At 40.0% G+C, this 15,000-nt stretch overlaps 1 protein-coding gene and 2 pseudogenes across 4 annotated transcripts in view; 1 reads left to right on the top strand and 2 right to left on the bottom strand.

Moving 5' to 3' along the window:
* The window catches only part of PPHLN1 (periphilin 1), a 99,344-nt gene extending 84,772 nt beyond the window's left edge, over window positions 1–14,572 (bottom strand). Inside the window, exons 1-2 of one of the 4 annotated variants that reach the window (XM_005881694.2) lie at window positions 14,204–14,572; window positions 6,308–6,399 (exon numbers count right to left, since the gene is read on the bottom strand). In XM_005881694.2, the coding sequence (XP_005881756.2) occupies window positions 6,308–6,399; window positions 14,204–14,243 (132 nt within the window). In that variant the 5' untranslated portion in view covers window positions 14,244–14,572. The remainder of the gene's footprint in view (window positions 1–6,307; window positions 6,400–14,203) is intronic. The other 3 variants (XM_005881696.2, XM_005881693.2, XM_005881695.2) reach the window with 3 other exon arrangements.
* Window positions 6,901–7,634, bottom strand: LOC106723969 (annotated as a pseudogene).
* Window positions 8,579–9,024, top strand: LOC102259959 (annotated as a pseudogene).
* Window positions 14,573–15,000: the final 428 nt, after the last annotated feature.

Here is a 15,000-nt window from a genome sequence, read left to right as displayed (position 1 = left end):
AAAATAGAGTATTATCTTTCTCTATCCCAGGCACTAATGATAGTGGTTTCTCACTTTTAAAAGAATTAACTACAATTTTATATTTAGAAAATAATAATATGCTTTTTCAAAATTTAAGTGAAATTTTTATTGAGATATGACATATACACAAAAAAAGTATACAAATCACAAATACACTCCTGGATAAATTCTCTTCAGTTAATCACACTGTGCAATTAATACTCAGATCAAGAAATTGAACATTCCTAGCAAGGCAAAAGCCTTCCTAGGCTGTCTCCCAGTCACTACCTTTGTCTTCCCAAATGTAACCACTTTCCTGACTAGTTTTGCCAGTTTTGACACATTATATAAAAGAAAACACACAGAATATACTCTTTTGTATGGCTTCTTTCTTTCAGTATCATGCTTGTGAGATTCACACATGCTGTTGCATTTGGCAAAATTCCATTCATTCTCATTGCTGTACGGTTGTAAATTAATTTATCCATTCTACTACTAGATATTCAGATTGTTGCCATTTTGGAATTATTATGGATAATGCTGCTTGTGAACATTCTTGCACATGTCAATATGATATAACAATATAGCTTTTAAGGTAATATTAGATAATCTCTGCATTGTAAGAAACTATTTTAAAACTTTTAAGCTATGTTTTTATTAAATCCAGTCAGAAATTATAACTTGATTGAGTTACATTTCTAGTTTTAGTGTCACTTATCACTTTAACCCAAGGATTCAATTGAGACCATGAAAGCAGATGTGAATATAAAATTACTCTTTCACCTAAATATAGGCAACAAACACAAAAGCAGTATTTGTGCGTCATCACTAACAGAAGTCAGATATATATATATCAAATTATTGCTATTGCAAATATCTCAAAATATCATTTACACTCATCACTACTTTGAAAAGACTGCAATAAAACTCTTACCACTAGCTCTTGATATTTAATGATTGATTGACCTACCTACGAAGTACATATACTACATCACAAATTTGGTTTTTAATAGTTTGTTATCTTCAAATTAAGTGGTTCTGAGAAGGGGTCCATATACTTCCCCAGGCTGCTAAGGGGATCCATGGCACACAAAAAAAGGTTAAGAACCTATGTTTTATTTAACTAAAATGTAGGTGTAACATAGAAGGCATAATTCCCAAGAGCCATCAAAGGAGTACGTAACATATTGAGGGAAAAGAAAGGCTTTATGTTACTAACCAAAATAAGGCTCAGTTCACCGGGAAAAAAATGAATCTGAGTCTTGAGGAGGGGGAATATGGGAATACTAAAAGATTTATAAATTAGGAGAGGTTGATTAGGGGGAGGGGGAGACCAATCTACTGGAATAAAAAGAAAAAAAAAGGAGACCTGTATAAGGTCTGGGCATGTTCTGTACTCTCAAAAGGAGAAAAGCAATCTATGCTCTTCCACCTCTAAAAGAAAACAAGTAGCTAGAGAACTTAAGTAAGATTTCCAGTTGGGCAGTTAGAGATAGTTGAGTATAGTTACTCTGACATCAAGGGCAATTGTGGTATAAAACTTATCTCATGATCTCACTCATACGTGGAATCTAATGAACCAAATAAACTGATGATCAAAAATAGACCCACAGTCATAGAAGCTTCAACAGACAGTTGAACCTCAGAGGGAAGGCAGGGGAGGGTGGTTATGCATATATGAACTCATAAACGTATATGCATAGCCCGTGTACACAGACAATGGGGTGGTGAAGGTCTGGGCAGAGGGAGGACGGGAGTGGGCTGGAAGAGATTAATGGGGGGAAAAGGAGGACCTATGTAATACTTTCAACAATAAAGATTTTTTTTTAAGTAAAAATATAAATAAATAAAACATCTCTCTGCTTACTGCTGTTGAAATTACTTTACAAAGGAAAAGAGGCTCTGTTTCACATATATACATACAAAAGTGGATAAAAAGAGAATGTTTTTGGTTTGTGCAGATTTTACTACACTCTAAATTACCAATTGCATACCCTCATTAATTGAGGACTTCCATCAACCTGTGATCTTTACTTCAACTCCTGATATAAGTGACATCAGTGTTCATCTACAATCTGCATTTCTTAACTCTTCATATAAGAATCACCTGATGAACTTTTAAACACTGATGTCCAGATCCTACCTGCAGATAATTATGACTTAACTAGAGCCCCGGTGCACAAAAATTTGTGCATTGGGGGGGCGGGGGTAGGCGTTCCTCAGCCCGGCCTGTGTCCTCTCCCAGTCTGGGGCCTCTCGGGGAATGATCACCTGCTGGCTTAGGCCCGCTCCCTGGGAGATCGGTCCCAAGCTGGCAGTCAGACATCCCTCTGGCAGCCCAGGAGCCCTCGGGGGATGTCCACTTGCCAGTGGGGAGCAGGCCTAAGCTACAGTCTGACATCCTTAGTGCTGCTGAGGAGGCAGGAGAGGCTCCCACCACCGCTGCTGTACTGGCAGCCGTCAGCCTGGCTTGTGGCTGAGCAGAGCTCCCCCTGTGGGAGCGCACTGACAGCCAGGGGGCAGCTACTGTTTTGAGTGTCTGCCCCCTGGTGGTCAGTGTATGTCATAGTGACCAGTCATGCCCAGTCATTCTGCTGTTAGGGTCAGTTTGCATATTTCCCTTTTATTATATAGGATAGAGGCCTGGGCCATGGGTGGGGGCCGGCTGGTTTGACCTGAAGGGTGTCCCAGATCACGGTGGGGGTCCCGCTGGGGTGCCTGGCCAGCCTGAGTGAGGGGCTGATGGGGGTTTGCAGGCTGGTCACACCCCCTTCAGGGTGGAGGTCCCCACTGGGGTCCCTGGCCAGCCTGGGTGAGGAGCTGATGGCTGTTTTCAGGCTGGCCAAGCCCCCCGGCGACGAAAGCTCCCCGCCTCTCCTTTTTTTTAATTTTTTATTCTAGGACTTATTTATCTTCTATAATTGAAACTATGTTGCCTGAGTGGAGCTCAGAGCTGGCTGGCAGGCGGGAAGCTTGGCTTCCTCCATCACTGGGGCAAGCAAGCCTCCTACTCGCTCCAGCTCTGTGGCCACGGCCGGCTGAAAGCAAGTATCTGGGGTTTATTTACCTTCTATAATTGAAACTTTGTTGCTTTGAGTGGAGATCAGAGCCCGCTGCAGCAGGCGGGAAGCCTGGCTTCCTCCATCATTGGGGAAACCAAGCCTCCTGCTTGCTTCAGCTGCATGGCTGCCGGCCGCCATCTTGGTTGGGTTAATTTACATATAGTCACTCTGATTGGCTGGTAGGAGTGGCTTACGGTGTAGCGAAGGTACGGTCAATTTGCATGTTTGTCTTTTATTAGTGTAGATTATCTGGAATGGGACCCATACATAGGTATTTAAGAGCTCCCTAGGTGATTTTAATGTATAGCAAGGATTTAGCGCCTCTAATCTAAATCCCTGGTCCAAAACTCTAGCCTGAAAGTTTTCATTTATCTCAACGCCAATTACCTTCACCCACCTTCTGTCCCTCACCACTATACATTGAACATTAATCACCCAGAACTGTTCTGTCTTGAAAACTCTACACTCTAAATTACCAATTGCCTTATCTTTCTGCCACACCCTGTCTTCAAGCTCACTAAGCTTTTCTTGTTCCTCAACCCCTCACTTCTTTCAATCCACCTTCCCTCTCACTGCCTGACTCCCTTTCTTAAACAGTCCCTATCACATAGACTCCCTTCTTAAACAGTCCATACCACATAATATATTACCTCCATAATTCTCTGGGTCAGAACCTTCAATATCCTTATCTCCCTGGGTCAACCACTCAACTTGCAATCTTCCATACAACTTGCTTTCCTCATTTCTAATCTGGGCTTCTTAGGTATAAAACTTATGGTGCACAAAAGTCCTCAGCAAATCTTATTAAACACTCCTACTCAGAAGATATTTGTAATGTTTACTCCAAAGCTTCAGTGCTGGACTCAAGTGTTCCTCCACCTCCTCAACTTTGAATAGATGATCTTGCTACCTCTTACTTCAGAGAACAACAATGGCTATTAGATATGAACCTTCTCAAATCCATTCTCACACATTAACCTAACTGAAGAACTGGAGGGCCCTTCTTACTGGTCTTCATGACACTGATATAACTGATTAATCCCATCTTAATACTTTTCCCCAGCTCCCCTGCCTAGCAATAGCCTCCTGGCATATCTCTCTGCTTCCAGTCTTAATAGCTTTTTTTTTTTTTAATATATTTTATTGATTTTTTACAGAGAGGAAGGAAGAGGGATAGAGATTTAGAAACATCAATGAGAGAGAAACATGGATCAGCTGCCTCCTGCACACCCCCTACTGGGGATGTGCCCACAACCAAGGTACATGCCCTTGACCAGAATCGAACCTGGGACCCTTGAGTCCGCAGGCCAACGCTCTACCCACTGAGCCAAACCGGTTACGGCCTTAATAGCTTTTTAAGCCAACTTCTACTGCAATATGTTCTATGATATAATATAGCATGCATACATAATGCAGAATGGTATACTTAAGGTTTTATATCATAACTTCTTCCATATTTTCAGCATGAGTGGTTCCCATTATCTGAAATTATATCCCTGTACATAAATCCTGCTTACATTTTACGGTATCTAAAACATTCTACGGGGTTCTGTAAATGTTGTACCATTCAACACTAAGTATTGTTTTGAAGATTAGGAAGTTCATACATAAAAGCTTTCATTTGTAGTAAGCAGGCACTAGTTAAATATAAAATTACAGTAAATTGCCGTTTAAAGTAAGTTATCCCCGCCCTGGCCGGTTTGGCTCAGTGGATAGAGTGTCAGCCTGCAGACTGAAAGGTCCTGGGTTTGATTCCGGTCAAGGGCACATGCCCGGGTTGTGAGCTTGATCCCCAGTAGGGGACACACAGGAGGCAGCCAATCAATGTTTCTCTCTCATCACTAATGTTTCTATCTCTGCCTCTCCCTTCCTCTCTGATATCAATAAAATAATTTTTTAAATAATAAAATAAGTTACCCTTCTCTGTAGCTTATTTTATAATTTGGAATCATCTAAATGTGTTAAATTAAAAAAAAAAAAAGAATTAGAAAAGAAAAAGGCCAATCCCCAAAAATTGAAACAAAGTAAAACCCAACTATATATCCAACTGGTGGCATAATCCCCACCAAAAATCCTTTTAATTAACTTTGAAAAATAAATTCGTAATGGGATATATCCTTGTGCAGGCAGGGGTTCTAAAAAATAAAAAAAATTTTAAAAATCATCCTTTTTCCCATCCCTGCATTTGTCCTACATCATGTTTATCGATATCACTTGTTTGTTGTTCTAGGTAAACTATAAAATACTTTTATCAAGTTGAAAAAAATTTAAAAATTGGGATTTTGATTAGAAACATCAAGTCTATACAATAACTTAAAAAGAAATCACATATGGTAATAATTAAGTCTGCTCATTCTAAAAGATATATGGTAAGTCTCTTCATTTTTTCCATCTTAAATCATTTTAGATCAATCCCAACCTAAGCTGTAACCTAGGCCAAATGACAATTTTAAAGATAACACCACCCATTTAAGTGGGTTATAGGATTTACTTGTAACATATAAGTAATAAACAACTAATATATAAACAAATATATCCATACACTATCAAGCCCACAAGCCCAATCTCGTGGTGCTTATAATGGGCCTGTGCAAAAGTTTAAGATTGACGGCTTCTTGACCTTCCTCAAACCCTCCCTTGGGTTTCCATATAGGATTTTGTGAAGTGCATATATTTATTCAATAAACACTGAACTCCTTACTATATGCCATGTACTGGATATATTGCTGGGAAAATAGGAATAAGCAAAATAGCAAGCTCCTTGAGAAAAGACCTGATTCAAAATTCCAACTCCCACAGCCACAAAGAGACAAGCAGTAAGACAGCATACCAGAAGCTGCCTGCCTGCCTGCTCCTGATGTGCCCCAACTTTAGAATTTCATATATCCAATTTGCAAACATTTTTAGGAATATAGAAAAATAGATGTCGGCCAATAACAGGAACAGGTGCTTAAATACTTTGTGAAGTGATGGACTGACCTTTACCAAACCTAAAATTTTCTTCACAAATATAAACCCTTCATTCTAGAAATATAAGCTGGAAATATAAAATAGGGATTTTCTAAATAAATAAAATGTTGACTTTTATTTTCACACTTTTAAAAGATAAGCTTAATCTATTTATATTTCAACCTAGATTGGTAAATTTTTGGCCCTTGAAGCTTTTGTTAAGAGGCCTAGCTGTGGTGTACCAAAATGACTTAGACTCTAGGTTTTCAATTATTCTACATGTAGAAGGAACTTACACTGGGGTGATTTCGAGTTGGTGCTCGTTCTCTTGGAAGCCTTTCGTAGTCATGTCGTCCCTCAGACCACATTTCATCTCTTCTGTGAGCCACTATAGGATAAAAAAGAAACCAAAGAATTATAATTTTTTTTTATATTAGGCAATAATAGAGAAGATGAAGGAGTAATGACTACTTTCCAACACAAGTATTTTCCAGAGATACTTAAAGGAAAAAAAAAAAAAAGTAAGTGGCCAAAAGAAAAGAAAGAATGATTAACGCAATTCTTCTTCCAAACAATTTTGAAATTTTCTTTTAAAGAAAATAGAAAGCTCCCCCCATCCATTCCATTCTATTAAAAAAAAAAAAAAAATCCATAAAGGTGTGGGGTTATTTCTGGGCTCTCTATTCCATTCCATTGACTTATATGTCTGTTTTTATGCTGGTACCATGCTATTTTGATTACTATGGCCTTGTAGTATAGTTTGATATCAGGTGGCATGATTCCTCCAACTTTGTTCATCTTCAAGATTGCTGTGGCAATTTGGGGTCTTTTGTGGTTCCACATAAAGTTTTGGAATATCTGTTATAGTTTTGTGAAACACGCCATCAGTATCTTGATATGAATTGCATTGAATCTATAGATTGCTTTAGGTAGTATGGAATTTTTTTTTTTTAATGAACACCTTTATTACATGAGCTAAGATAGGAGAGAAGAGGATTTATTTGCCTTTCCAGGCCTTGATTTCCCACAGAAAACTCTAGCTCCTTGCCCTCTAGCACATAATCATCTGTGCGGCCACACTGGCCTGATCTTGAAGTAATACATGCCAGAAGTTTGCTCTGCTGAAACTGCTTCTTGAGAAGACTACTGATTTTGGCATTCTTTCTCCTTTGATCAGGTCTTCTGAATTTTCTTTGGTCGATTTTTGTTTAAAAGCTCTTCCTCCTCCGGAGTCAGCTTGGCCCCCTTTTTGTGGCCCAGGGGCAGTGCATAGTGAGTACATTGTCCTGTCAATGAGCACAATTCAATTCTTTACTAAGCTCCTGGTGCAGATCAGTTCATTACTGGATGCACTGTAAACAACATCAATAATCCTTGTTTTGTATGTATAACACTTGGAGCCCCAGAAGTTGCCCACACCCTGCCTCAAGGCTCAGTACTTCTTGTTGCCTCCTCACATGCAGATTATGTGTATGTGGTAGAGTTCAATCTTTGTGTTGGCAGCAGGGTGTCTCAGCTCATATTTTCGCTTCTTTGGTAGGGCTTTCTCTTGCCCCTGGTCTTGTAGGGCTTATGCCAGTTGTCCCAAGAGATGCCCATGGCTTGGCACAGGCTGGGAAGAGCTAGTATGGACATTTTAATGATGTTAATTCTCCCTATCCATGAACACAGCAGATGCTTCCACTTATTTGTGTCTTCAGGTTCTTTCTTCAATCTATATATATAAAAGGCTAAGTGACCAACCTTACGTCCGTCCGACCATCTGGTACATATGACGTACACTGGCAATTTAAAAATAAACATTGACTAGCGCATGCACAATACATATAAAGCTCTCACTGGCGCCAATCGCATGTGTTTTAATTTTATAATACTATCTATATATATAAAAGGCTAATATGCAAAGTGTCCCCTCGGGAGTTCAACCGCTCGCTATGATGTGCGCTGACCACCAGGGGGCAGCGCAGAACGAAGGAAGGCCCCAGCTGGCAGCTGAGGAAGGAAGGCCCTGGCTGGCAGCCAGAAGGCCCTGATCAGCCCTGATTGCCAGCCAAGCCTAGGGACCCTACCCATGCACAAATTTCGTGCACTGGGCCTCTAGTATTATATATACTATTTTGACATATAATGTTTTGCAGTAACGTAATTACCACACAAATCTTTTTTCTAATTAACTTCCTTTCAATGTGCACAAATCCGTGCACTGGGCCACTAGTGTTTTATAATTTTCTGAGTACAGGTCTTTTGCATCCTTGGTTAAATTTATTTCTAGGTTGTTTTTTATGCAATTGTAAGTGAAGATAGTTTCCTTTTCCAACGGTTCATTATTGGTGTATAAAAATGCATCTGACTTCTGGATATATTTGCAATCTGCTACTTTATTGAATTCATTTATCAGTTCTAGTAGTTTTTGGTGGAATCTTTAGTGTTCTCTATATACAATATCATGTCATCTGCAAATAATGACAGTTTTACTTCTTCCTTTCCAATTTGGATGCCTTTTATCTCTTCTTGTCTGACTGCTGTAGCTAGGACTTTCAATACTACGTTGAATAAGAGTGGTGAAATAGGCAAGCGCTTTCCTTTTCCTCTCCCGAGGACGGTGACTTGTGTTTAGGTATTCACCATGGTCCAGCGTTTGACATACCGTCAGAGGCTGTCCTACAACACAGCCTCCAACAAAACCAGGCTGTCCCGAACCCCTGGTAATAGGATTGTTTACCTTTATACCAAGAAGTTTGGGAAAGCACCCAAATCTGCGTGTGGCATGTGCCCAGGCCGACTTCGCAGAGTTCATACTGTGAGACCTAAAGTTCTAATGAGGTTGTCTAAGACGAAAAAACACGTCAGCAGGGCCTATGGTGGATCCATGTGTGCTAAATGCGTCCGGGACAGGATCAAGCGTGCTTTCCTTATAGAGGAGCAGAAAATTGTTGTGAAAGTGTTGAAGGCACAAGCACAGAGTCAGAAAGCTAAATAAATTAAAAAAGGAAGCTTTTTTGAGTAATAAAAACAAAAGTCTCATTATGTTAAAAAAAAAAAGTGGTGAAATAGACATCTGTCTTGTTACTGATCTTAAGGGAAACACTTGTGTAGTTTTTGCCCATTGAGAATTATGTTGCCTGCAGGTTTGTCATATATGGCCTTTATTACATTGAGGTATGTAACCTTTATTCCCACTTTGCTGAGAGATTTTATCATAAAAGAGTGCCAGATTTTATCAAATCTTTTTCTGGATTATTGATATGTGGTTTTTGTCCTTGATTTTATGTGGTGTATCATGTTAACTGATTTGCGGATATTGTACCAACCTTGCAACACCAGAATAAAACCCACTTGATCATGATATATGATCTTTTTAATATATTGCTGGATCCAGTTTGCTAATATTTTGTTGAGATTTTAGCATCTATGTTCATCAGGGATATTGGCCTATAATTTTCTTTCTTTGTAGTGTCTTTATCTGGTTTGGAATTAGGATAATGCTGGCCTCATAAAATGAGCTTAGGAGTCTTCTCTCCTCTTGAATTTTTTTCTAATAGCTTAAGAAGGACAGATGTTAGTTCTTCTTGAATATTTAGTAAAATTCACCTGGGAAGCCAGAACTTTTGCTTGTTGGGAATGTTCTGATTACTGTTTCCATTTCATTAGTTATAATCTTTCTATTCATATTTTCTGATTCTTCCTGATTGAGTTTTGGAAGATTGTATGTTTCTAGGAATTTATCCATTTCATCCATATTGTCCACATTTCATATTTTCTTATAATCATTTGTATTTCTTTGGTGCCAGCTGTTACTTCTCTTTCGTTTCTGATTTTATTTAATTGGGTGCTCTCTCCTTTTTTCTTGATGAGGTCTGGTTAAGGCTTGTCAGTCTTGTCTTTTCAAAGAACCAGCTTTTGGTTTCATTAATCTTTTGTATTTTTTTTTAGACTCTATTTTGTTTATTTCTGCTCTGATCTTTATATTCTTTCTCCTACTCACTTTGGGCTTTGTTTGTTGTTCTCTTTCTAGTTCCTTTAAGTGTAAAGATGGATTGTTTATTTGAGTTTGGTGTTTTTTTTTTGTTTCTTGAGGTAGGCCTATAATGATATAAATTTCCCTCTTAGGACTGCTTTTGCTGTGTCCCATTCATTTTATTGTGTTTCTTATACTCTTTACAAAGAATAAAGTTGTTCCTTCTTTGGGCCTCTTAAAGCACTTATCTATAATACTATTATATCAAATTATTTTCAATTTGCTTTTTTTCCTCTTCTCTCTCCCAAACTAAGTATCACTGCAAAGTAAATGACTGTGCACCTCTCTTACTTAGCAGAAGTACTTATTAAATACTGGCCAAATAAATAAACATAATATTGATGACCACCACATGAGCCGTTCTGGAAAACATTAATATTACTTTGTATCTTTTAATTATCCAGAAAACTTCCAATGAGCACTATTAGATTATGATTCCTTTCACACTTTTCATGACACCTGTGCCATTTCATTTTTAAGCAAAAGGTACTGATGAGAATCCTTTAGGTCTAGCACCAAAAACAGGGATTCTGAACCTTGGCTACATATTATTACTATCTAACAAGCCTTAAAGAAATGCCAGTGTCTAGGCCAGTGATGGCGAGCCTATGACACGCGTGTTAGAGGTGACACGCGAACTCATTTTTTTGGTTGATTTTTCTTTGTTAAATGGCATTTAAATATATAAAATAAATATCAAAAAATATAAATCTTTGTTTTACTATGGCTGCAAATATCAAAAAATTTCTATATGTGACACAGCACCAGAGTTAAGTTAGGGTTTTTCAAAATGCTGACACGCCAAGCTCAAAAGGTTCGCCATCACTGGTCTAGGCCCTATTCTCTGAAATCCCTATATAATTGGCCTGGCTGGGACCCTGACACTTTTTAAAAATCTTATCTCAGTAAATGTACTGATCTAAAAGAAGGTAAACATATTCCTCACATACTAAATTGAATCAAGAAGTTTTTAAGAGCTGTCTTGAACTAAAAACTACCTAATACTATTTCAACTGAAAATGTTTAAAATTCCAGACAACTAAATTAAAAATTAATTTTAGAGCATACTTATTTAAAGTTCAGGAAAAAAACTAACATTGATGCCAATTAAAATGATCAAAATATACCAAAGTATCTACTAGAATTAATCATTGTTCAGTGTTCAGAGAAAGATAAATGCAGAAAATAACATAAGCTAAGAAAAGGGAAAGGAATTAGGGAAAACAACATGTACATAAGAAAGCTGCAACTGACAAAAACAGAAGATGCACATTGCAAAGGAGTAGGAAATAGCCCTGATTGGCATTCAACAAGCTTTCATTTCCTCCCCTGAAGTAGGTATTATTCCTCCCATTCCAGATAAAACATGGAGGCTCTGAAAAGCTCAAATTCCAGAGCCAAATGGAGCCTGGAATCAGACTCAGGCCAATATGACTTTGAAGCCCACACCCTATCCATCATATTACACTGCTTCACAACAAAACAGGGAAGGATAGAGAGAACAAATTCAAGGGCATTAAATGGCACAACATACTAAAAAATTAGAGGAGTTCACTGAAGGCTTATAAGCCTGGAAATGAAGTTGGGGGCAAAATGGCATTCCAGAAGATTATCCTGCCAGTAAACAAGATGGATTAAGAGAGAGAGGTTAGCAGGCTCCAGGAGGCCACTCCTCCAGCTGCCTCCAAGAGGACTGAGCTTTGCCAATGACTGTAAATCCAAATAAATACCCAGCTTTCTAAACAGCCTGTTGCCAATAGAAGCCCTAGAATGAACCCCTGGGGGAGTGGGGGGAGGGAGGGAGGGAGGGAAGTGAGGGAGGGAGGGAGAGAGAGGGGGAGGGAGGGAGACACGGTGTTAGAGAAAAGGAGACCACTGACTGCTTCATAGTGAACCATGTGACTTAGAACTGTGAAAGTACTGCATTCTCTACTAGTTTCACAAGTTACAGTGGGGCCTTGACTTACGAGTGTCCCGACTAACGAGTTTTTTGAGATACGAGCCATCTCTTGGCGGATTTTTTGCTTTGAGTTGTGAGCTAAAATTCGGGTTACAAGCCAGCTTCAGATACCCCACCGCTAGTTGGCGCAGCGAACTTCACAGTGAATGCCACAACATCAGCCCAGCATCACGTGTCTCACTTGTTCACTTTTTGATTTGACATACGAGTAATTTGAGTTACGAGCTCCGTCACGGAACTAATTAAACTCATTAAACTCGTAAGTCAAGGCCCCACTGTACTTGACTTTTCAATGCTTTAAGGCAGCGGTTCTCAACCTGTGGGTCATGACCCCTTTGGCGGTCGAATGACCCTTTCACAGGGGTCGCCTAAGACCATCCTGCATATCAGATATTTACATTACGATTCATAACAGTAGCAACATTACAGTTATGAAGTAGCAACGAAAATAATTTTATGGTTGAGTCACAACATGAAGAACTGTATTTAAAGGGCCAGAAGGGTGAGAACCACTGCTTTAAGGATACTTCTTTTATAAGACCCACCATACTGTATTAAAAACTTAGGAGATTCTTGATTGTCCATTGTAGTTATAAAATAACTAAAATTACATAAGTTAGACAAAATACCAGATGTTTGCTTATACATAATATTTACAAATCTAAATCTTATTTCATTATCTACATGGAAGTTAGAGTCCTAATTGGCCAGCCTCTTTCCAGTCTTTTACTCTCCATTTCACCCTTAAAAAAAGACAATCAATTCACTTTGCTAATACCTCATTCATATCTGAAGTTTCCCTAATCAAGAATCCAAATAGTTTCTTATTCTCTGCCCTCCATATGCTCCCTCTATCATTTCACTTAACCTCCTGTTCTCTCCAAAAGGATTAATGTCAGCCTCATCGCTCTGCCACAGAAAAACACACACTAACCTGGAGTTGTTTGACATAGTTCCCAAACTGGAATACCTCTTTCCATTCTCTCATTCAACTTCAAACCTTCCATCAAAGGCTCAGTTCAAAATCTATTAGTCTCCACAATGCCCACTTCTACACCCAACAACACTTACAACAGAATCCAAACTGTTGACTGATAGGCCACATGTGACTGATAGGCCCAAGTTTTGTGTTGTGGTATGTATTTTTTTTAATGAAATTTTATCCCATTGACAAAACTTAAAAATGGGAGATATCACTTTAAAAAACAACAACTGCATTTCCAACTTTTCTTGAAAAAACTGGATGCTATGGAAACACTGGGATCACACAGTCACAATGAGCTGTACCTGAGTAGCAGATGACCCTCTTTGAACGGCTCTTAGATGTAAAGTCTGGAAATAACAGTCCACTGCCTGATTTATGGGACTGTACCTGGAGCATTGCAATCATACAGAAATACCTGACTGTCTATCAAGCACTAGAGCAGTGGTTCCCAAACTTATTTGGCCTACCGCCCCCTTTCCAGAAAAAATATTACTCAGCCCCTGGAAATTAATTTTTTTTAAATTTTAATAGCAGTTACTCATCGCCCCCAAATGCACCTGTGGCCATCACCGCCCCCCTGGATCGCTGCAGCGCCCACCGGGGGGCGGTAGCGCCCACTTTGGGAATCACTGCACTAGAGTTACAAAAATACAGCCTCTCCCCCACAACCTACCTTAGTGGAAAAGGCAGAGAGACAAGCAATTAGGATACATGAGATAAGGGCAATGATAAGGGAGGTAAAGGGCGCTTAAGGCATGGCTAGGGTATCCAACTCTGTCCATGGGAAGTCAGGGAACACCCCTCAGAGAAAGTGATCTTTAGCAGTCACCGAAATTATCCAGAAAGAGATCGGGGAAAACAAAATGCCAGAGAGAGAGAGAGAGAGAGAGAGAGAGAAGAAAAGTATTTGAGAGTTACATCAGTTCAACATAGCTACAGCCATCACCCAACCTCAAAAGCAACTGTCAGAGTAAAGCTCAATTGAAAGGGCTGGAGGGGAAAGGCCAAGTGTGAGTTAAAGTCAAGAGATGAAGTAGAATTTCCATAAAGTGACTGACTATGTAAAAAAGAGTTGGCTAAGCAGGGAATAGAGGTTTCAGAGAGCACAGCTGTGCTGAGAGGTGAAATGCAGAAATAAAAAGGAGAGAGCAGCAGGGACAGTCTAAACCACGGGAGGGGAAGCACCAAGCAGCACGGGGACGGGGGCGGAGGAGACCGAAGGGGCTTACATCTCGGGCGGTAACCAAGGATAACGGGGATGTGAAGCATGGCAGTTTTGGCTGGCCACAAGTTTGCCAAGAGAATGAGTCCCGGCGGTCCCCGGGGGGACGCGGAGGCATGCGGGCCTCTCAAAAGGCAGCTGTGTTCTGGCTGGGTCGCACCTCGGGCGCTCTGTGCGGCATCGGCTTCCGTCCGGATCGTGCCGGCTCCGGGAAAGGCTCTGGGCTCCAGGCTGCTGCCACGCAGGCTCCCATGGAGTGGTGAGAGGCCTGGTCTGTGTGTGCTGGTGGGTAGAAGTTTAGTATAAACTACCTTGTATTGTTTTCTGATTTTTCTGTAGGAATGCTGGGCCTGTATACATCCTCTTAGGAAAAAAAGCAGTGGTGTGCCCATTATAGATTGATTGACACAGGAAGGAAAAAAAGGTGCCGAGAAGTTCAACATCTGTCCATACCAGTACTCAAGGTGAGTCATTCCCGAATCCAAGTCTCCCCAACTGGATTAAGATATCCGCCAGCGGGGTGTGGGGGAATAAAAAAAAATGCCTGTTTTTTGCACTTTTTTTTTTTGTAGCTCTCAAAAATGCCTAATACCGAAGTGGATGCGTCCAACACATTCAGTAAAATTTACCGACTTCCTAACATTTCTGGGGTCATTGAAGTGACCCCGTTCAGTACCCTTCTTGCAGACTAAGGCGCTCAAGAGACGCAAACTGTAGCTCAGACTTAACACTTTGCTTTTTTTTCCAAACTCCACTGTGTCTGTCCACCCTCCACCGCAGAGGCACAGCTGCTCCCCGATTCCA

This window comes from Myotis brandtii, unplaced genomic scaffold, assembly GCF_000412655.1.
Source record: "Myotis brandtii unplaced genomic scaffold, ASM41265v1 scaffold686, whole genome shotgun sequence".
NCBI lineage: Eukaryota > Metazoa > Chordata > Mammalia > Chiroptera > Vespertilionidae > Myotis > Myotis brandtii.
Note: the sequence above shows the minus strand (reverse complement) of the source record. Positions and strands in the feature narration are given on the sequence as shown.